The sequence below is a fragment of the Rhagoletis pomonella genome, unplaced genomic scaffold (assembly GCF_013731165.1).
Source record: "Rhagoletis pomonella isolate Grant_MI unplaced genomic scaffold, Rhpom_1.0 Rhpom_scaffold_00010, whole genome shotgun sequence".
Lineage (NCBI taxonomy): Eukaryota > Metazoa > Arthropoda > Insecta > Diptera > Tephritidae > Rhagoletis > Rhagoletis pomonella.
This window is the reverse complement of record NW_023458564.1, coordinates 25,651,034-25,675,093: the sequence shown is the minus strand read 5'-3', so window position 1 is coordinate 25,675,093 and position 24,060 is coordinate 25,651,034. Positions and strand designations below refer to the sequence as shown.

The 24,060-nt window shown below is 35.3% G+C and overlaps 1 protein-coding gene across 1 annotated transcript in view; it reads right to left on the bottom strand.

Annotated features, from left to right (window-relative positions):
- Nucleotides 1–23,630, bottom strand: part of LOC118746567 — a 545,514-nt gene extending 521,884 nt beyond the window's left edge. The window contains exon 1 of the mRNA XM_036480410.1: nt 23,512–23,630. Coding sequence (XP_036336303.1) covers nt 23,512–23,630 — 119 coding nt within the window. The remainder of the gene's footprint in view (nt 1–23,511) is intronic.
- Between the last annotated feature and the right edge of the window lie 430 nt (nt 23,631–24,060).

The following is a 24,060-nucleotide window of genomic DNA, read 5'->3' as shown; positions in this document are numbered from 1 at the left end:
TAAATACAACTCTTATAAATAACTCGCCTCCCGCGCTTCCTAGCGGATCCGTTTCTGGTAAACATATTTTCCATTATGCTGAAACTATACCTCTAGAATTTGAAAGAAATCGGTTCATAAAAACGACTTTTATAAATAACCCGACTCCCGCGTCACCCAGCGGGTCTATTTTTGGTAAACGTGTTTTCCATCAAGCTGGTAACTTACATTTTGAATTTAAAATAAATCGGTTCATAAATACGATTTGTATAAATAACTCGACCCCAGCGCCACCTATCGAGTTGTCTGGTAGCCTATAATAGGACCATATATGCAAGGTATAACCTCTGAAAATTTGACTGAAATCCATGTAGTAGTTTTTGAGTTAACTCCGAACAACGAAACGGCTATTATTTTATATATATAGATTTTCTTCATATTCATAGCGTAGGAAAACCAGGTTAGGCATTTTAAAAGACAAAAACGTAATTCACGCAGCTGGGGGCTCTTCCTCTGCTGTTCAATGGTCCAAATTACACGCGCAACAAAGTTAAATTCAAATTACACAATTATTCGCCAAAAAATTCTATAAAATTGAATGCAGACCTGATTTATTAAATTCACTTTTAGTTATGGATAATGCAAGAATTCATAAAACTCAAGTAATAAGAGATATACTACGTTTATACGCACTTATTATTTGCAAATGACAAGTTGCAAAATGGTAAAATTTGTCGTATAAACGCTGAGTTAATTTTTTGGTTGCAAATAACTAAATCACGCAAATAAGTATTGATTAGTGGTACTATTTGCAAATAAGCGCAAGACGCCGCCATTTTTAACTTTATTTTCTTTTTCGATGCCTTTTTAAAATAAGGCATAATAATTAGCCAACCTTGTTATTTTTGTAGAGTAAAGGTAATTTCATAAGAATTAATTCATAGCAAATCGATGTTAAATTTTCAATGGCAGAAGTTAAAGTAGAATAGAATTTCATATAAGTATTATAGACTTTGAGAAGTTAATTTTCGAAATTATAAGCTATTTAAGATTTTATGGGTATTGAAATTTTACTGATAATAATAAACATTTTACTTTGAAAAAAGGCAAAGCGCCTCAAAAATAATCAAAATTTTGATTATTCCGACTTTTTGCAATGAATTAACTATATAATTTCTCAGAATGTCATGTAAAATTGTGCAAACTATTGAACATGAGGAAATATGCCTTTCAATTGGGAGAATGTGGGAATTCTATATTGGACAAATGCTTTAAGATAAATCTTCTGAATTTTCCTTCGCAAATTAGTGGATTTTTTAACTTTTTTTCAATTAAACTTATCCATTTTGACAGATTAAAACTGAAACAAGGTATGTTGGCTGACAAAATATTTTACTTGATATAAGTGCACCTCTATTGTAGTTTTTATGAGAGTAATGATTTTTTTGTACTCGTAATAGTTTTCTTATACGTGTTTTTCCATTCTACGTCTCATAAGGGCATATTTATAAGTGGTTTTATACTTTATATCTTACAAGAGTTTTCTTGTAAGTATCATAACAATTTACTAATCATATGAGCATTTTTTTTAAGAGTATAATTCTTTGAGAGTTGAAGTTTTATAAAAAAGGTTCAAGACGGTCTTATTATGAGATATAAAGGCTTACGAACTCTAGTAGCGTTACGATCTCATAAAAATAGTACTATGAGCCCTAATTAAGTATTTTTACAAGAATTATGTTATGAGGTTATCCAAGTCTGTTATAGGAGTCTTATGAGATCTTTTCGTAATTTGTAAGAGTTTTGTGCTAGAGAGTTTGTTAGTTGGTGAAGCCAAGTCCTTCTCCACTTGGTCTTTCCATCGCAGTGGGGGCCTCCCTCTTGCTCTGCTACCACCGGCGGGTTCGGAGTTTAATACTTTCAGAGCTGTAGCGTCGGAGTCCATTCGAACGACATGACCAAGCCAGCGGAGCCGCTGAATTTTAATTCGCTGCTTACAGCTAGACCTCAAATCGTCTGCGGTATTTGCCATCACCAAGTCGTGAAGGCCCATAAATCTTCCGCAAAATATTTCTCTAATACAGCAAGAGCCACCTCATGGATGTTGTCATTGTCCATGCTTCTGCGCCATACACCAGCACAGGCATGATGAGTGACTTATAGATTGTGATCTTTGTACGACGAGAGAGGATTTTACTTCTAAATTGCCTACTCAGTCCAAAGTTGCACTTGTTGGCAAGAGTGAATCTGCATTGTTTTTACATGCTGACATTATTACAATGTACAGCGCTCGGCTGGGTATTTGACCAAACCAACTCTTTTTAAGAGACTGAGTCATAAGTAAAAAAAGTAATTTCTCCGTTTTTCGAAGTTAGCCTACGAAATCGTGATATGGGCCTTCGAAGTTAGAAATTGGACCTTTGGTAAAAAATTATTTTTAATTATTACATGTAAAAAGCAAAAAAAGGGACAATACAGACGTGGTCCGCCTTTTGCTCTTATTTATATGGTATATACATTTTTTCGTGAAAACTTATATTACAGGTGCTATAACGGGTCAAATGTCAGAGCTTCGAAAAATTAAAAACTTAATATTTCAGAAAATTTTAAACTGATTTATAAAAAATTCATATCTTTATAAAGGTGATTTAACCCTCTTTCTTGTGATATGCATATCTGTATACTTCGTATATAAAAATTTTAGAAAAACACATTTAAATGAAAAAATTACTTTATTTTGTATAAAAAAAAATATTTTAAACAAAAAAATTACTAACCGATTTTTAATAAAATTGGTATCGTTGTAAAGGCATCAAATCCCCTTTCTTCTTTTATGCATGTTTGTATACTTCGTGAATAAAAGTTTGAGAAAAAACACTTAAGAGAAAAAAAAAGTTTGTTTAAAATATTTTTTATAAGAAAAAGGTGGTATTTTTTTCCTTTTAAGTGTTTTTCTCAAATTTTTCTGTATGAAGTATGCAAATATGAATATCAAAAGAAAGGGAGTTTAGTCGTCTTTACAACGGTTTCAATTGTTTAAAAATATGTTGGTAATTTTCTTGTTTAAAATATTTTTTTTAAAGTTATTTTTTCCTTTGAATGTGGTTTTTCTCAAATTTTTATATACAAAGTATACAAATATGCATTTCAGAAGAAAGGGGTTTAATCGCCTTTACAGCGATACCAATTTTTTAAAAATCGGTTAGTATTTTTTTGTCTAAAATATTTTTTAATAAATTTTTTTATAATTTTTTATATTTATAAATTTTTTTTTTAATTTTTTTTAAATGTGGTTTTTTTGTAATTCTTATATACGAAGTATACAAATATGCATGCTGGAAGAAAGGGGGTTTAATCGCCTTTATAACAATACCAACCTTTTAAAAATCGGTTAGCAATTTTTTCTCAAAATTTTATGTACGAAGTTTACAAATATGCACAGCAGAGGAAATGGGATTTAATCGTCTTTACAACGATACCCATTTTAAAAAAAAATGTTCTTCGAAACTTGGAAAAACGGAGAAATCACTGTTACCTATGACTCAAGCTCTTAAAAAAAAATTGGTTTGGTCCAATACACAGAAAAAAAGTTGATTTTGCCGTACAGTGTTATCGGTGTTAATGCTGGTTCCCAAGTAAACGAAATTCTCCACTTTCTCAAAATTATCACTGTCAACAGCGACGTGGCTGCCAAGATACCCATTCGCTTTGCTTCTTTATCCAACTTGGGAAAGGCCGATGTCATCGGCGTACGCCAGCAATTGCACGCTCTTGTAAAATATTGTTCCTGAGCGGTTCAGTTTCGCAGCTCTTATTATCTTCTACAACATTAATACTTAATTTAAGAATGTTTCATTTGATTTGAATAAAGTTGCATTCTATCTGATAAAGACTTAATTTAATTTGAAAAAGTTTTCGTTTCATCTGAAAAAAGGCTTAATCTAATTTGAAAATGGTTTCGCTTAATTTGCAAATGGTTTAATTTAAACTGAAATTGCTATGTATAAGCATGTATGTGTATGAAGCTACCACGTAGTATAGATAGGCCGCGGCTTGGGCATAATTTTTCAGACCAGGTACGGATGAGTGCAATAAACATATTAAAAAAAAATGCGCAAATACACACGTACAAAAACCTACCCTGCATGCGCCAGAAAGGAGTTTTAAAACCAAACTCTATCTTTATGATTTTGCTATTCTCGAGCTAGCCAAAACTACTGCTGGTAAGAATGCAACATTTGAAGAACAAGTTTTAAGGTATTCAATTAAGATTAAACAAGGTATGTGAAAGTGCAAAAATATACATACAGGCCGATGTCTATACATTATAGATATTAAAGAAAAATGAATATGGGCGGTTTTTGAAAAAAAGTTTTTTACAGGTCTCGCTTGTCGGTTTTTTATAAAAAAAAGCTGATGTTCTCAATTTTTTATTTTCGTGACATGTTAAAATGCAGCTTAAAATGTTGTGTTTACATGTAATTACTCCGGTATTATTAGGAACATACATATGCACCCATCTTAGACAGTTATAATCGGCTTAGTGCCCGAAAATATGCTTTCGAAAAGAGACTACCAAAATTAAAACGTTGATACTGAACGATTTATGCATTGCCACGGCAGGTATTACCCAATAAAACCTGAGTAATTACATGTAAAAACAATATTTTAAGCTGTACTTTGACATGTCACGAAATTAAAAAAATTGAGGAGATCAGCGTTTTTTATAAAAAATCGACAAATTTTCCGAGCAAAATTGTGTAATTTTAAATTTAAACTGGCTGATAAATTTGAAACTGATCGGTGCAACCGGGCAATAGATTTAAAATTTCTCAAAATTACCTATCTCGCTACACTTTTTTTAATTCTATATTTAGAAAATTGTTAAAATAAATAAACATGGCGCGAGGCTATAAGTCGGGATGAGAAAGCGAACAAACCTTTGTGTGAAAGTGTTCAGAAGAAGTGCGAAATTGCTTTGTTTCGACAAAACATCTTACTAGGTGCTTTAATTGAGTCAACAGCACTTGAATTTGATAAGTAAGCCTTTTTACTAACGGTCTTAAAACGAGGAGGCATTTCATAGCGCTTAAGATAATGAAATGTACGCATCTATTTAGGTTAGGTCAGACATTATGTGCGACAGTTATCTATTATTTTACACGCTCTAATGTAAAAGCTTTATAGAATATTTTTTTTATTTTAAACATAGCCTCGAAGTTTCGAATTTAATTTCCAGGAAAAATTCGGAACTTTATATTGTAGTCAGTTAGGGATGCCAGATATTCATATGAATTCTTAGTCTACAATATCAATTTGGAGTGAGAGGGCTTTTTTTTGAAGCATTCCGCAGTTTGCTCCTTAGCTCCTTAGAAATTCTCCATTTTGCCAGAAAGAACGCGAAATATCCCTCCAAGTCGATATTATGAATAGAAAAGCGGATCAGAAAAATCTGCCACAACACTAAGCTGACATTTTAGACGCTACCTTAATATGATAGGAAGTTATTCACTATTACAAAAATGTATGATCTTGTGTCTTGATCTCTGAAAGTCAGATGGATCTTGGGATTTATTTTTCCTTTTGCCCTATTTTTTTGATTTCTTTAGTCTTTAGTTGATTTGCGACACAAAATAAATTTTCATAAAACTTTTGTCCAACCATTCTTCAAACCAGCCAGTAGTGGCAGCCAAAACAAATGTATGTTTGTACATATACGAGGACTTACTAGTATACATATACTTATGTTTATACATACATACATACTTCGATATTTATCTAGCTGTGTCTCTTAATTCTATGCAACACACTAGCAAATTGATTGTCCAACATTTGCAGCAACGCTTTGATATTAGAGCTCTATCATCATTATCGTTATCATCATCAATCTCTGCTACAACTGTTTCTATTACTTACTATTTTCAAACTTGTGGCCAACAAAGTGCAATTCTGTGGACAGTTGTAAGGGAAGTGAGTGTGTGGGAAGAGGGTGAAAAGCAATGCATTGCGAATGCGAAAAACAAGCGCTTTATAGAATTGTCTGTTATAAGACACAGGAAAGTTGATATTCTTGAAAAGGCAATGCCACTGATTTTTTAAGAGTACATATACGAAAGCGAATGTACATTGTTTTTATTGTTGGTGGACGGAATAGGGAAGAAGGTAGTACAGGAGTGGTATCTGCTCAGAGTTACAACAAAATGAATGTGAAGCATGAATATCGGAGCATGTATTAGGACGGGGCTTAAAAAAATTGAATTAATGATAAACAAAAAACATTCACACACTTTTACATAAACCAAATTTCACAGTACGAGTAAGTATAAAGTTATTAACGTAAATAAACCAAAGTTGAATAGGGTAATGCTGCGCGATTTATTAGATATCGAGGGAGATTACTGAACTACTAGTAACTATGCATATATATCGAAGGTATTTATGCAAAAGGGCATGTATCCATTTGCTGTTGATTGGATGTACACAAGTAAATCACTTAAATGCTAAGCAAAGAGTATTCCACGCTACCAGTTTTTAGGATAAATTCTTTACTTAATTAATTTTTCAGGGATGGCTATAGTTCGGCTAGGCGGCTGCTTTTGGCAAGAGTTCACTTGATGTTCATAGAGGCCCTGTTATGAAAATTTATTCAACAAATTTTCTCTACATATCCTTAAGCCAGACAGTTCATATAGTGAGGCGGTCCTTCATCTGCCCAGGACCAAATACTCCAATACCGAGCCTTGCATCGCCGTTCGCGCTCTGTGGACAATACGAGAAACCCATGTGGAGAAAAAAATTAACTTCAGTAAAGCTACTCGTAGGAATTGCTGCAGTCAGCACCGCCCTTATTTTTAATGAAATTGATGTAATTAAGCGTATAAAAGTACAACGTTTGTGCTGAATTTGGTAGATTGTACATATGGACAATGATTCTCCGCTGAAAATATTCATACCCTCGACATAGATTGGAGCACAACCTAAGCAAGGGCGCCCACGGTCGAAACGGAGGGCAGTGAAAAATAACCTCGGTTTGAACTGGTGGAAGATTTCAAAAGAGACAGGCATTGGGAAGTTTGTCTAGGCCCAAACAGTTGTAGTGTAAGGAGAAAAGTAAGTCTACTTGACATTGGTGTCTGCTCTTGGTCCCTCCTCGTTTTGTATGAACAGGAAGAATATCGGATAGGTTTGCATGTCTGAACACGGTTTTCCAGATTTTGAGCCAGCAAACGGATTTTAACATTCGGTATCGCCAATGAATGAATATTTTGCAAGGCCTTAATTGAATTTATTAAATTCGTTGAATACCGTTGGTTTTTTATGCACTCCTACTTAATGCGACAGAAAAATCTTACTGATTGCGGTATACAATTATTCCATATTATCCTTCCCGAAGAGAGCGAAAGTGCTTAAGGTATTGCAGTTGTTGCTAAAAAGACGAATCGAAATATTTGGTCCTATTTGGCATTTAAACTTATGCTTAAACTGAGAGTACTCGTACTACTTTCGAATCCATAACTCAGTGTAAGTTTGCTTTTCAGGTGATTGGTGGCAATATGCGATTGAATCGATTTCAAAGGAACTCTTACTTTTGTTTCACTTATGCTTATACCGTCAGGTATATGTTTCAATTTTGCAGTGACAATTTAACTCTAATGTGGACATCTTTTCAGAAAAAGCCCTAGGCTTCAACATCAGTCATATAAGCGGAGTAATACGATATCGTATGTGACGACTAGAGCCCAGGGTTCGATCACTGGTCCGAGCAAATCTAAATGGAGTGTATTTCTGCTTCTAATTAGAACCATTGCTATGCGGAGGCAGCGTAAAATTCTCAAAAAGTGTAAGCGGCAAAATATTATTATCAGTAAGAGAATGTTCATTTGTCAATTTCTTTGTTTGTAGTTTAACTTGGCCGAACTTGAACAAATTTCATTTGCATAAATTTCAAATTATATTTCAATAAGATCTTTCGTACTGATGCTAAAAAAAGTTGGTCTTTAATTAAAATGTAATAAATCTCTAAAAAATTTATTAAACAATAATATTTATCTCCGGGACTTAGCGGAATCTTTCCACTCCAACTACAAGAAGCTGAGGACATACTGTGCCCTCTGCTTTCTCAGATTTTTACAGCCTGCCTAACTTTAAGTCACATATTAATGAGTGGATACAGGCGAAGGTAGCCTTTTTACCAAAAAGAGACAGGGCCGCTCATATCGCACACGATCTTCAAAAGTGACAGAACTCAAAATTTGGCATTTTTGAAATAATGCACTAATGCACACGGCTCCATAACAAAGTATGTGACGAAAGACAGTTACCAAGGCGGCATTGTTTATCCTCTACTCTCGAAACTAACCGTTAACGGCCTTCTTATAAGCCTAAAGAGCACCGGTTGTTAATTCCTAGCGTACGTTGATGACACAGTAATCGTAGCCATGGGTAAACATCTGCAGCTCCTGAGTGAGCTATTGAAAAATGCATTCAGTCTTGTAAACATTTGGTACAAGGAGTGTGGACATGGCCGAAATGGTATTCTTCACAACGAAGTATAAAACTCCTCTCTTCGAACCTCCCATCCTAAATGGGGTGGAACTTACACCCCTAACCGAGGTGGAATACCATGGAGTTATTCTAGATAAGCAACATGACTGCAACCGAAACATCGCAGACTGCTCCAGAAAGGCCAATACACCTACCTTAATCTGGCGAAATAATGTAAAGTCTTCCACCTATGCATCCCTACGGCAAATTTCGGGCCGGAGTAGTGAGGCAGCCGTGAAGAGACTTCAGATGTGGGCATGCAAAAGTCCTTGAAAATCTACCGGATAATCTATGACAGCTTGATTATATCACTCCTCTACTCTGTTTAGACAACAAACTCTCCATAAGAATCCGTAGAGAAACAAATGGGAAGGTGCCACAGACTTAAACACAGGGTCGACGGCTATATATACAGATGGGGTTGCATGATGAATGAAAGAGTTAAATCGCGCTAAACTCAGCCATATTTATTCTGACGGCAAGACTGCTATCAAATCTCTAAAATTTACGGAGCCACGTTCACAGTAGCTATAGAATTTGAGAAGGCTCTCAATCTGCGGGCATAAAAATATTCCTTGACTGTTGTATGGCTCCCTGGATACATGGAAATTCCTGAAAACTGCATAGCCGATGAGCCGGAAATATCTGAATCCTATTCTGCTCAAAATTCGAGCATACCTGTAAACTTCTGCAAACACAGAAAAAGGCAGAACTCATGGAGGAGGTAAATACCATGTGGGCTGTGGAAAGCACCTGCCATACTACCAGGCAAATTGGTCAAGGATTTATGTAAAGCATTTCATGGCTCTCTCAGATTAGTTTGCGGAGTATTCACCGGACACTACCTGATGGCACGCACGGAAAAAGGTTGGGATACCTCACCAACGATTTTTGTCGCAGTTGCAGAGACGAGAAAGAGGTTGAGAGCATCGAGCCTTGCTCGAAACGCGTAACCAATTCTTGAACTAGTACTTTTTGGAGCTTTATTCCGACCTGAACTCGGAGAACGTCCTCGAGTTTTTGTACTATATAAAACGCAATCGGTGGAAAGAAAGAAATGGCATTTGCCAGTGAAGTCACAATCGCCTTTTCCAGCCTACGTGTGCTCCGTTCTATGCACTCTAACCCAACCTAACCTAATACTACTTACATATCTCGTAATGCGGCATTTCAAACTTTTTTTCAATTGCGCATGCAATTCGCACAATATGCAATTAAAAATTCGTAAACAATAACGGTAGAAAAAAATTGTTAACTGCTATCGTAGAATTGAATTTGACCGAGTGTAATCAACTGACCAATTACATTGAGCAAACCTAAGTATATTTCTGCTAGTTTTAGAGTACTTCTGACATGACTACAGAAAAATATATTTTTTTTGTTTATTTCATCGTTTCTGAAAATTGAAATTCCCAAAGAAAATCGGTTGATTTCACACCTACTGTACAAAGAGGACAAATAAGAACTTGAAAAAAAAGATGTGGGTTACACTAACGTACTTGCAGAAATAAATGTGTGTATGTCTGTGTATACTTACACTTGAAGGATAATAATATGAAATCAATACGATTGATTGCGATTTTTAAATGCAATTTTTTATACCTATTGTTAAAAGAATTGTATATATAGATATGGACACATGGATAACCTTGTGTCATCCATTTTTAACGAAACTAACTATTTTTATTTTCATTTCACTTCTCCAGTATTTTCTATGCTGCGTTTATTTATAGACACTTTCATATTATTTTTATTTTACTTTTATTGAGTATCGAATGTTGCGATGTGGAAAATATTTATATGGACAATTTTTCTACGCCCAGTAAAAGTAATAGCAACAAAAAAAAAACATACACATAGGAGTATTCATTTTCAAAGTGGTCAGAGTGTAGAGCAAATGTATGAACCCTGCAAAAAATTGTGAGAAAAATCTCCAGAGAGAGTCTTCCGGGGTTAGTCTCAATCGGGTACAATTAGGCATTAATCAGTCGCAACTAGTCTCATACGGGTATTATTGGAGATCAATTAGTCTCGACTAATCTTTTACGGGTTAGTCCGCGCTTCATCTCTAGCGCAAAAAATTAACGATTTAGTGATAGGTGCGCGCTTAGTCAACGAAATTTCATTAGTGGCATTGGCAAGTAGCGGGAGAGTATTCGCTTAGTGAACCTGGGAACACCGGTTCGAATCGTAACCGCCATAAATTTTAGTCTTAATTTTTAAAAGCTTCATTTCACTTTTTATATGCGGACGTGTAAAGAGGGGAGCTGTTGTTCTCTTCATAGGACATGCTCGAGCAAAAGCGATCAGTTAATTCCATGTAAGGATATCCAAAGTGGTATTGGTCGAATGTTCCTATGCGAATAGTCGCGGAGTCATGCTGAGTTATTCGCAATTTCGCAGGGTATGTGTGCGCGTATTATTTGTTTATTATTTTGTTGTATTATTTATTATTTTGTTTTTTTTTCATACATCTATGCAGTTTTCCAAATGAACGCTGAGCGCATGGAATATTTTAAAAGTGCAGGGACTGCAAATGTGATGATATGTATTGCACAAATGCGCACTCACGCATGCAATAACCAAACAATGGCCAATCCTTGCACACAACGATGCCTACCTACATATATATACAATACGCGTATGAATGTATGTATATGCAATGCAAGTGCATACGTTGCCAACTTTTATGCATTATTGGCTACAAATATGCACAAAAACTTGTAAGCGATGCGTCAAATGGCATAATGCTATGGCAATAGCATACATACATGTGTGCATATGTATGCACATTAGAGTGGTCAAAAATGTGAGTGAAAAAGTAAATACTCTCAGTCCCTATGCTTGTTCTATATCGAAAAAATATATCACTGTGTTTTAATTTCGAAATCATTGAATTTTTTTGGGTTTTAGGGAGGGATCTACATATATATAAAGTTAGTATTAAAAACACGGTTAAATAAATGTCTGGATATTATTACCGAAAGTGTTCTGCGGAGAAACAAAGTTTATGGATTGAAAAATATTGTTTTTCTAGGATTCTATTCCACTTAAACCAACAATTTTTTTCCCCACATAAAATACATGGACAACTTTTTTGATTGCAAAAAAAAACAGGGGTATAATTTGTTTTGGTATAAAACAATCCTAGTGAGTGAGAGCAAAAATTCCGACTTTAATTTTTTTGGACCACCCTACTGTGTATTTTCGATAAGCACTTACTTGTACATACATACTTATGTATGTCCCTTTGTATTCATTCACCCAGCCATGAGCACAATAAAATCAACGTTCAAAGTTAGCTGATATTGAAAATAAAAAAATATATATGAATGTACATACATACATATCTATCAGGTTTATATGTACATATGTATGTAAGTGAAGACAAGTGTGTTTGCCTGATGGTTTGTGCGTACTACATGGCGTATACGCAATCAGGCTTCCGTCTGGTGGCACTGCAAATGGTTGATGGGAGAAATGGAAATAAATTCAATGGTCAATTTATTTGCAGTTTCGTTTTTCACATTGTCAAGCTGGCCTTGCGAAGCATGTCACTTACAAACCATTTATTTTGCTCTTCCCCCCTTGCTGCTCCCCTTTGTTTCGCTCATTTTTTTGTGTTCATTTGTCTTGTTTTGTTGCGGTAAATGTCGTTATTCATGTTTTGTTTGCTTGCTTTTCGGTTTTTTTTTTATGCTGCATCTCTACGCTGTTAATATTATATTGTGCATTTATTTGGTTTCGGATTTTTTGTTATTTTTTTGCTGGTGCAAAGTATTGTCTTCCGTTGAGTGCATGATTTGCAAAGCAAATTGTTCGTCCTCTTGTAATGTAAGTATTTGTATTTGTATTACATATTTTTGCTTGATTGCTATGGTTCCTATCATATTTCAATTTGTTGCTGTATTGAATGTTATGAATAATTTTATTGATACCCTTGTAAAAACAAATTATGCGGAGTGTAGTGTAGCGGGAATTGAATTTTGAATAAAGTTCGCAATGATTCACTCAATTATTGCATTTTGTTTTCACATTTTGTCTGACTTTTTCTTAGTGAATTAACCACAATATGTCCGTTGAAATTGTGAACAAGTTCAAGTGGTATGCTTAGATTTAATTGGAATTAAATTATTTACTACAGCTAGAATAGCAACCACATAGTTATGTACATGGGATAATAAGCGTAGCAATTTAATTTATCACTTTGCTGGTTTCGGGCTCACGAATGGCTCAGATGATTCCACTTTTCAACATTGAGGACCTTCGTCTAGGTGGTTATTGCTTATGACCACAGATATATCGTCACTAGACACGAACAAACGCGCGAGCTCAAAAGTTTACCGCGAAAAAAGGACACAGAAAAACAAGTAAGAGCAGCGCTGTCTTCGGCCATGCCGAAAGCTTCATACCTTTCATGAGAATCTGAAAATTTTACTTTAACAGATTACTGCATTTGAAAAAATTTATATATTCACAGCATACATAGATAGAGGAGATACATATGTATATAAAATATCATATCTATACAATCAGAGATATGGAAGATATACCTTACCAATACCAATCTAAGTGATTTTGACTGCCGTGTGATCGGTATGTATGAGATATATCGATAAAACTGAACAATAAGTGGTATAAGAAATAAAGCTTATACAGCATAGATTTTGACGACTTTCCAGTGGACTTTGTATTATTATTTATAAAATTGCTTACGAAATTTATCGGTTTTAGCTGTCCAAATAAAGAAGTTCTAAGGTAAAACCCCATATCTGAACAATCAGTTACATGGAGGCAATAAATAGGTTATAGTGACCCGTTATTTGTTAATTTTACTGTAAACATTCTGTTGATAATGAGTGAAAATTGCTGCAAAGAATTTCGAATCTGAACAATCAGCCGTATGGAGGTTATAGGTTATAGCGACCCGATCTTCGCCATTTTCTTTCGATAATGAGTGACAATAGTGTAAAATTTCATGTTCCTAGCTACTTAAATGGAGGAGTTATAACAAAAATCTTATATCTGAATAATCAGTTGTATGGGAGCTATAGGTTATAGTGACCCGATCTTTTTAATTTTAACTCTAAGATTTTTGTTGATAATGGGTGGAAGTATTGCAAAATTTCATTTAAGTATACATTTTAATGGGTCTATCTCCTCTTAGTCTGGGACTTACAAACATCGGATCAAAGTTATAATACCACTTTATGCTCATGAAAGGTGTAAAAACTGAAACGAAGAAAGGCGCCTAAACCCAATCGACGGCGAAAAAAGACGCGTAAACTTATTTTCGCGGTCAACTATGTTTGCGGGTGTAATAGTATGTATATACATTCCTCAAAGAGTTTATTGGGGAATAATGCTGAAGTGACAGTCCTTGGCCAGGTGCAAATTAATGTTTTACGCGTCTTTCTTTGCACTATACTCCCCCAGCAAAAAAAAAACGATTACTACAGAAGCGAAAGTGGAAACGAGCTAGGCGATGGGAATCGCTTACCCTATCGCTTCAAGAAGGCATTATTTTAACATGGGCATGTCATTGGCCGTAAACCCTTACCCGCAGCATTACCTTCGAACGAAGGGAGAACGCATGGATAAAGGGAATCCAGAGAAGCGAACAAAGAATGCCTTATAGAGAAACTGATGTAGAATGCCTAGATAAGTATATATTTATTTATTTTAAATTGAAATCAGAAAATACAGATTGTCTTAAGAGATTAAAATTAATTAAAAATTTTATAAATCAGTTATTATACATACATATGTACATATGTATTTAGGCATTTAGATTTTACTTAAAAATCGTTATGTACATACATGCATATTTAATTAAGCTTATAATTGTACTTCCTCACTTTTGTACTTCACTTCTTTGACTGACTTCAACTTTGCTGCAAATTGAACAAAGCAAAACATGATTTTTATGCGAAACAAATTTCCACAAAAAGCAACGGCAGAAAAAGAATTTTTGGATATTTATTCTATTTTTTAGCTGACTACGATGCTGCATTCTACTTTGTATTCCTCGAAATGAAGCAAAGAAGCGAAATAAAAAAAAGTATTGTAGGACATTCTACTTTGCATTACCGGCAATGCCTAAAAGAAGCGAAAAAATCGAAGGCATTATAACGCTATGCCTTCTAGAACACGTTGCCACTAAAACCGATTATCAATTTTTGGCTGGGCCGTTACGCGTCTTTTTTTCGCCGAAGTTTTTTTACGCGCCTCTTTTCGTCAATGTGTCCTATTTCGACGTCAAAACAATGGCGCGCCTTTATTCGTGCCTAGTGGAGATATATGTATACATATATATATGTATGTACATATATATACATCAGGACAACAATTTTCAAATCCGCACCTGAAATGGCAGCTCAATAGGAAAGACGTTTCTAAGTAGTTGCTGAATGTTTTCGTCTAATGGAGGGCTGCCATCACCGCAAACCAGGAAACGCGACTGCAAGGACACGGTTGCGCATAGTACATAGCGTGTGACCTTTATTTTATGTAGATTCTATACAGACGTACAAATTTGGTGTTGGATTTGTGTTGTGATAAATGGAATCACTACCGAGTTGCAACTGCCCACGGTCTTCCGACTGAGCTTTTCAAAGGCTGGTTGCGCTCATATCCCAGCTTTTATCCTAATTTGTTGTGATGAATGTGGTCCTGAAAATCGGAACACTTTTCCCAATCCAAAAGAAGGGTGATCGATGTAAAACTCCATGAAAATTGAGTCGATAAGTCACAGTTGGTAGACGTCTTCCTTTTACCGTCTCAACATCGAAAATTTTCTACATACTAGCAGACCCGGCGAACTTCGTCCCGCCCAAAATTTTAATATATTTTATTGAAACTTTTTGGTCCAACATTTTCACCAACAATTCACGTTTACGATTTTCATTGGCACATTAGTCTGCTAAGATTAAGGTTTGGTGGTCATTTGCCGCTTTAAATAACCTAAGGAAAGTGTTATATCCGTTCTTGAAATTCTCCAGTTGTGCGGCATTTCATAGCACGGTTATTAACAAAGCGAAATAAATTTTTTCCTCTTCACTCCCTGGCGGCAACAATGACCCGGTTCTATAGTGAATGTCCTAGAAGCTTTACAGTATAGTAGGTGGCAATTTCAAAATGGGTGCGAATCATTGTTCTACAGAAATGCAATATACATATACTTATTTCAGACGAAATACCTTAAAAGTTTGAACGCATAATAATATTGGAAAATCACATCCATTGGGCCAATCGCAACGCAGGAGCGTTCGATATACCCAATGGTGCAACAGGTCGATTTAATTTGACCTTCACGGCCCCTTTTCTCACTTGGCTATTTTTAATAATAGCTCGATTTCAGCACCACTTGGCAGCACGTTTTTGCAATAGTATTGCATACATATTTAAAACATTAGCCAAATCGGATCATAAATAAGATTTTTAGTAATAACTCAACTACAGCGCCAACTGTCGGATTAAATTGTGAAACTAAACCATCCAGAGACCCACTCAAATACACAAAAAGTTTCGTTAAAATCCGTTCAACCATTTAGGAGGATTTAACAAACAAACACACCTACAGAAGAATAAAAAAATTCATTCAAAGATAGCTAAAGGTCGCTACGTTTGTAGGCCTCACACCCCTTTTGAAAAAGCCAAAATTTTCTCCATGAGTATGGGCTTGATTTCAACTATATACATATCTCCATACGAAGTTCCAGTACTGTACCATGAATACTTTCAGAGATATGCAGTATACAAATTCGATTCATATGGGAGGTGCCACGCCCCCCTCTCCAACAGCTGCCCTCTTTCTTCATGAGTATGCGATTGATTTCGTATATCTCCATACCAAGTTCCAGAACTCTACCATGAACACTTCCAAAGATAGGCAGTATGAAAAATTCGGTTTGTATGGAAGATGCCACGCTCCCTTTTCCAATAGTTCCAATTTTTCTCCAAGAGTATGCGATTTATTTCGTACATCTCCATACAAAACTCTAGAACTCTACCAAAAAATTTCCAGAGATAAGCAGTATGAAAAATTCGGTTTGTATGGGAGATGTCACACCCCTTTTTACAATGGCTAAAATTTATCTCCAAGGGTATGCGATTGATTTCGTATATCTCCATACCAATTTCCAAAACTCTACCATGCACACTTTCAGAGATATGTAGCATGAGAAATTCGGTTTGTATGGGAATTGCCACGCCCCCTTTACATATAGATTTTTTTTCAGCCTAAGCCCATCCTTGGGACACGTGCGGCAGGTGGCAGTTTCAAAAAAATCGGTTCAGCCGCTCTCGAGCCTTGCGAAAACTAACAAACGGCTTTCTAAATATATATTACTTGAGATATATTATATATTATAATTATATTTTGACAGTATCCGTTGTTTCTGATTGGCGCAAAAAAATCTTGCCTAGTGACGAATTCGCCCCTTGAGATGGTCGTTACTTAAAGCTATTTATATTCGAAATTGCATGAAAATTGGAAAACAGGAATCTATAAGCTTATCCAGGCAAAAAGCTACCTACGTACCGAATTTTAAGCAAATCGGACCATAAATACGATTTCTTCGAACAGATCGGTCCCTGGTCCACTTCTCGGACAAAATGGATCATATATGCTAATATATGCTAAAAAGCTACCTACGTACCGAATTTTAAGCAAATCGGACCGTAAATACGAATTTCGAATAGATCAGTCTCTGGTCCACTTCTCGGAAAAAGTTTACCATATATCCTAATATATGCTAAAAAACTACTTACGCACCGAATTTTAAGCAAATCGGACCATAAATACCATTTTTTGGAATAGATCGGTCCCTGGTCCACTTCTCGGAAAAAATTTATCACATATGCTAATACATGCTAAAAAGCTACCTGCGCACCGAATTTTAAGCAAATCGGACCGTGAATTCGATTTTTTCGAATAGATCGGTCCCTGGACCACTTCCCGGAAAAAATGGGTCATATATGCTAATATATCCTAAAAAGCTACTTACGTACTAAATTTTAAGCAAATCGGACTATAATAAGATTTTTTCGAATAGACCGGTCCCTGGTCCACCTACCCGATAAAAAGAAAAATTTTAGTCTAAAACATGGTGGTTACCGAAAGCTATTTGTATACAAAATTTCATGTAAATCGGACCAGCCGTTCGCGAGATTACCTGTTACAAAGAAAATGGACTTCTCTTTATATAATTGGTATAGATGTGCATAAGTTGGATTGGCAGTTTCTTAGTGTGTGTTGGGTTGCAATCTTGGATATTGGAAGCTGTTTTGGATATTTATGACTCGTGAATCTGTTATTAATCTGCAGCAATCAGATAAAAAGGGATGGTTTTCCTTCGTATTTAAAATAAGATAAATGCGTTAAAAAGTCTTAACACATATTGAAACTCTTCAGTGTCTTTGGAATAAAGAAGCAGGGTACACCCTGTTTCATTCAAATATATTTTTATACACTTGCTGAAGTTCGACTATTACTTTTGATCGCAGTTGTGTAATTAGGATTCCTGAAAACCTATACGTCTATGTTGATTACAATCTTCAGCTCCATCTAAATTGTGGCCAAAGGCGAATTCTTCAATCGGTTGCTGGAAAGCGTTATAAGTGCTTCCCGTTTGAAGATATTGCTATTGTTATCCTGAACACCAGGCCATAGCGCATTATTCTCCAGTACGTCCTGAGTTATTTACTCAGTCTTTCATAAGAACTATTATTAAAGTGAACTTCAGTGGAATCGCTAAGATTCATTTTCGTCGATAAAATTCTGGAAATAAAAAACTGTGGGAATTACAGCATGAAAAAGTAACGTATAACCTCTACCCAGAATTGCAGCGGACGACGGTAAAGCGGTCGCCGGTTAAGAGTTGTCAAAATTAAAACTCACAAAGGCATATGGAATGGCTCATGATTGCGGCGGCAGCATTTTTGCCGCCGACGTTTTTCGGTTGATTTAAATTTATTTATATTTTTACCGCCCAGCGGGGACGGCACAATGTTGATTGAGTGTTGATTGTAGTAATTTGTATTATTTTCACAAGTTTTCCAAGGTTTTCATCCATTTTTATTTCCAGAAAATCTACATACTCGCACGTACCGAAAAAAATATTTAATTTGACGGAAGCCGCCGTGCGCCACAATTTTGTTTACTCTGACGGATTTCACTGCGGCAACTGTGCAGCTGTTCACTTTCCGCCGACCGCTTTACCGTCGTCCGCTGTAATTCTGGGTAGAGCTATATATACGGGTTTCCTGTGTTACGGATGTTCCGTTTGGAGACACTTTTTTCATCATGAAAACTATAGTAGGCTCTGAATGAACACAAATTTTTTGTCATGAGTAGTCATCATGAATACCTATCTGAAACCAATAAAAATGATGTATTGTGGAACGATTTTCCGTCATCCCTTGTCAAATTTGGTTTGGAGACAAACCGGTTTCGGCGTTGTGCCATCTTCAGTGTCATTTTTCGTTCTGAATAGTTCGTGTTTCCTTCCGCTTTTTATGTATTCGTGTTACTATCTGTTTTAACTGTCATTGTTATCGCATGTTGATATCGCAAACGTCAAGCTGTGAAGTTCTACTTATATTGTGCCTTGATTGGTCTTTGTATTTTGCAAAGTTTATTGTGCTAATTTTGAGTAAAAGTTGCTATAAAAAGTGCCTACGAGCATCTTAGTGTGATAATAACCGAAGCTAAGTGAAAGTTTTGTGATTTTTGTGGTTTTTATTAAATTTAATTAAATTTCACTAGCTTACATCTAATCTTGCCGAGTCGTTTGTTGTTATCATTGTTGTTGTTATTCCTTTGTAGTTAACTGAGATCATTTCTATTTTTGCACATTTCTTTTTGCTCTTTTTGTTTACTTCGTTTAGTATTTCTTGTCACAGCTGTTTGCGCTGCGTTTATTAATTGTCACAATACAGTGATACTCAAACTGTTCGCTACATATATTTTTGAGCTAAATACATCAGCTCCTAAATTGTTGTGTGTGTTGTGTTAAACTTATTTTGCTTGTCTTTTTATTAACATAAGTGTTATTAAATATTTCAATATGAAGTGTGATCTTGATAACTGCCAAAAAGCGAATCTGAACGCTACTTATCGTGCTGGCTCTGTGATGGTATTTGCCATCTAAAATGTGCTGGTTTGACAGGAAGAATTCTGGACACTATTAATGATGGCAAAGGTCTTCGCTGGTCTTGCTTAAAGTGCAGGTCAACCGATGTTGGTTTTGGTTGCTTGTATTCGCCGGCGGGTAGAAATCCATTATTTTTATTTTCTTGCTTTTCGTGATTGCGTCGGTTTATGTTCCGTTATTTAGCAGGTATTAGGTTGCTTGCTTGTTCCGGCAGATAGAAATCCGTTATTTTCATTTTCTTCGTCTCTGCGGCATAGGTATGTATCTTCGCGTTGGCGTTTTTTTCAGGGGTCTTCTCATATTTTTCGTACAACATCTTGAGTGGTTCGAATATTACATCGGATACGGTGTTTGCTTGTTCGTTTATAATTCTCCCTTGAAATGTTTTCTGCTTGTATATCTCCATGTTTTCCAATATGTTCAAACGCCGTATTTTATGCTGTACATGGAGGAGTTTGGCTGCCTTATTAATTTTCATTGGTGTACATTTATTTTCGAACATATGATTTGCGAAGTTTGATTCTGGTGTGACGCTTGGTTTTTGTGTCCTCTTATTGTAGTCTCTTATATGTTCTCGGAATCTTGTTTTAATCTTACGGCCAGTTTGCCCTATGTAGCTACACCTGCATTCACACGTTAATTTGTATACACCCTGCTTATCTAGAGTGTCCTCTTCGTTTGTGCTGTTGTTCAGTATCCTTTCGACGTTGTTCCTGGTTCTGAACGATGTGCGAATGTTGAATTTTTGGAAAACCTTGGCCAGTTTGTATGTCATTTTACCCGTGTAAGTTAACACTGCCCAAGCTGCATCGTTGTTTTCTTTCTTGTCCCTACTTTTTCGTTTCGAGTCCTTCCTAATTTTGTCCACCAGATCTTTTTTGTATCCACTGTTTCTGGCGATAGCATATATTGTGTCTAGCTCTCTCCTGTGTGCTGCCTTAGTAAATGGCGGCTATACTCATGGAGGTGTTCATGCAAAGCCTAGAGGAGAAATATATGGAGAGATAACCATTGCGTCAACTTAAACTTTCTAACGATGTCTAATAGCTTTCAAAAACAGTGCAAAGTCATTGGGACGTTCCGATTTTTTCCAATGAGATATAATTTTTTGTTTAAGAATTTAAGCACACTTGTTTTTTACGCAAATTCGAGGTTTTATTGTAAATAATACCGGAAATAAGGTCAATTGACACTATTTCGCACCAGTATGCCAAATGTACGCAACCACGGTTAGATGCAATGTGCAAACCTCTACCACATATGTGGTAGATCTACCACATATTTTTTAAAATTTGATTGTCTACCACATCTAAATACCACACAACGCTTAAAATCCACAACATTTTTAGACAGAACATTTGTTTACAATTTTCACATAATTCTAAAATTTCAACTCAATTCTAATACGAAATAAAAATTAATCAATAAATTTTCAAAAAGGTATTTACATCATAAATTTTGCTTTAAATATATCTGTGCCTTAACTTTTTAATATTTCAAAAATCCGCATATTTATATTTGCTAAAGTATTATGCAATGGAAAAATAATTTGGTAGATTTTTTTTGCATAAATCAATATGTATGGTTTTTCTCAAATTAATGAAAATATTTCTTTCCTCATGATTATATTCTCTAACTAGAAAACTAATGTTGTACTTGTTGTTGCATCAACTGCGTACTGTATGATCCAGTTGCACTTATATTCCCCGATCTAATTTTTGGGTTGTGCCTCTTTTGACGTCGGTGTGCGATATATGTACCTAATAAAATTTGAATTGGAAAATCTACCACATTTTTTGCCGATTCTGCCACACTAAAATAAAAACGGGTTTGCACAATGGTTAGATGCTAGTTTTTCAACCAGGTTGCGCAAGTTATAATTTTCCTTGGAGTGCGGTTTAGATATAAACCAGCTTTTACCGGATTTCCTCCACGTTTTTATACAAACATGAAAAATTATTTAAAGATGTTATATTTTATTTGTCAAAGCTATTGTGGCTTATTAACATTTTAATATTTCTCTTGAGCTTTGTACCACGATTGTTTTATGAGGAAAAATTGAAATAGCAACAAAGTCTAATCTCCTCATCAGACTTCTTTTTTCTAGACTTCAGCAGGGATCGAACCTGCGAGATCGATGTTCAAAGTCAGAAGCTATAAACTCCTTCCATAGATATGTCTGCATACCAAATTTCAAGCACATGTGACTTATGGTGTCGAAGGTATAGCTGATAAAAAATTCCAGGCCTACGGAATGTGCCATGCCCCTACCGTATCTGTGCCTGCATACCAATTTTCAATCTCGTTGGGCTTATGGTTCGGAAGTTATAGTTGATAAAAAATTCCACGCCCATGGAATGTTCAACGCCTTCCATAGAGATGTCGGCATACCAAATTTTCAAGATCAGGTGACTTATGGTGTCGAAGTTATAGCTGATAAAAAAATGCCTATATAAGCACCTACCATAGCTATGCCTGTATACCGAATTTCAAGTTCGTGGGGTTTATGGTTCCGAAGTTATTGCTGATAAACATTTCACGCCTATGGGAGGTGACACGCCTCCTTATCGAATCCCTATTTTTGTCTCCTTATTATAGGCACGGGTGTCATGGTAACACTCTGTCAGAATTTCGTTCGATTCTGTCCGTCGGTTTAGGCTTCAACCTGGCACATACATACATACATACATACTTAGACAAATATATATTAGATATCTATCCTTCTCCTAGCGTAAAATAATTTTTGGGAATATCCCGGCTCCAGCGCCTCCTATCGTGTAATTTTTTTGTCCAAATATTCTTTTTCAATTGGCTAACCTAAGTTCAAAATATGAGCCAAATCGGCAAGTAAATGCAATGCCACCTAGCGAGCAAATTTTTGGTAGAAATATTTCCCCTCAAGGAGCTGATATATGTTCCAAATATGAACGAAAACGGTCCAGCCGTTTAGTAGTTTAGTGACATTCAATATACGGAAAACTCTATGAAATTGTGAAATCGTAACATCTCAGCGTTCTTCATTTTTCGGCAACAACAACAAAAAATTAAAAATTTTTTTAAATCGAAAAACCTTCCACACAGAAGGTCCAAAAATGTACTTTTTACGGAATAGAAAACCGTTCAGCCGTTTGGTCAGGCTCTGCCGTCATACGAAAGACATTTAATTTTTCTATATATAGATAGATGGCAAATGCCGGCTCTCCCTGATAAAATAAATATCCATAACAGATGTAACATACTTCCAATAACTCATTTTTCTCCATGAGTAAGGCATTGATTTCACATAAATACATATCTCAATACCAATCTTGAGTACTCTCGAAGAGATATGCAATATGGAAGTTTCAGTTAGTTTGGGTGGTGACACGCCCCTTTTCCTAAAACGCTCAGTGTTCTCCGTGAGTCTGAATTTGATTTCACGTACATATCTCTATAACAAGCTCCAGCACTCTCCCACAAATACTTCCAGTGCATTAAGAACAGTAGTAGAAGGAAGAGACTGATGCTTTGTATTTTGACGGTTTGGAATGCACCCATATTTTTTTATTCTATTACTTTTTTTTAGCAAAGCAAGATACAAATAATACCATTTTTAACATATTTACATGGAATGAACTGTTCCCTTTTGCTCGAGTATGTCCTATAGACATATTTGCTATAATTGCTCTATTGAGATTACCGATATTCTGGCAGATTAAAATGGAATAATAAGCGTCACGTGCTATCCCCTAAATTGAAACTTAACTATTATAGAATTTGTAAAACAAATTAAAAATACATTTTCAAATGAGGCATTTCATTTACAAGTAAATTACACAATTTGTAAACTTACCCATCTGCGCCGAAAGCCTTCAGCTCACGACTCAATGTCTCATTGACATTTTGCTGCGAATATAATCCGATTGGGGAATTGAATTGCTTGTGAACCAATTTACGTTGAACGGCGGCCATTACGTTTGTTAAAAGTTTTTGTTTCTTTGCTTTTATTATAATTTATGACAATTTGTTACTTTAAAAGTAGCAAGTGGATTTGGATTTGTATGACACACAACAAAAATCTAACGAAAGTTTGTAGGAGGAGTGGTAAGTTTAAGAATTTGCAAACTTTTTTAGCATGCAAAAAATTAGTTTGTTTAAGTAAATAAATAAATAACTGAAAATTTTTTTAAAAGAAATTAAATTAAGTAAGCAAAATAAAAGAGAAAGAAAAAGTAGATAATTAAAAGAAAAAACTAAAAAAAAAATAAAATAAATAAATTGTCAAATTTATTTTTATAAAAATTGTTTTAAAAATACCGGAAAAAATATTAATATGGATACCCTCGCTGTCGACTTCAAAGCTTAAGTATTAACATTTGAGTCCGGATTGACAAAAGACTCT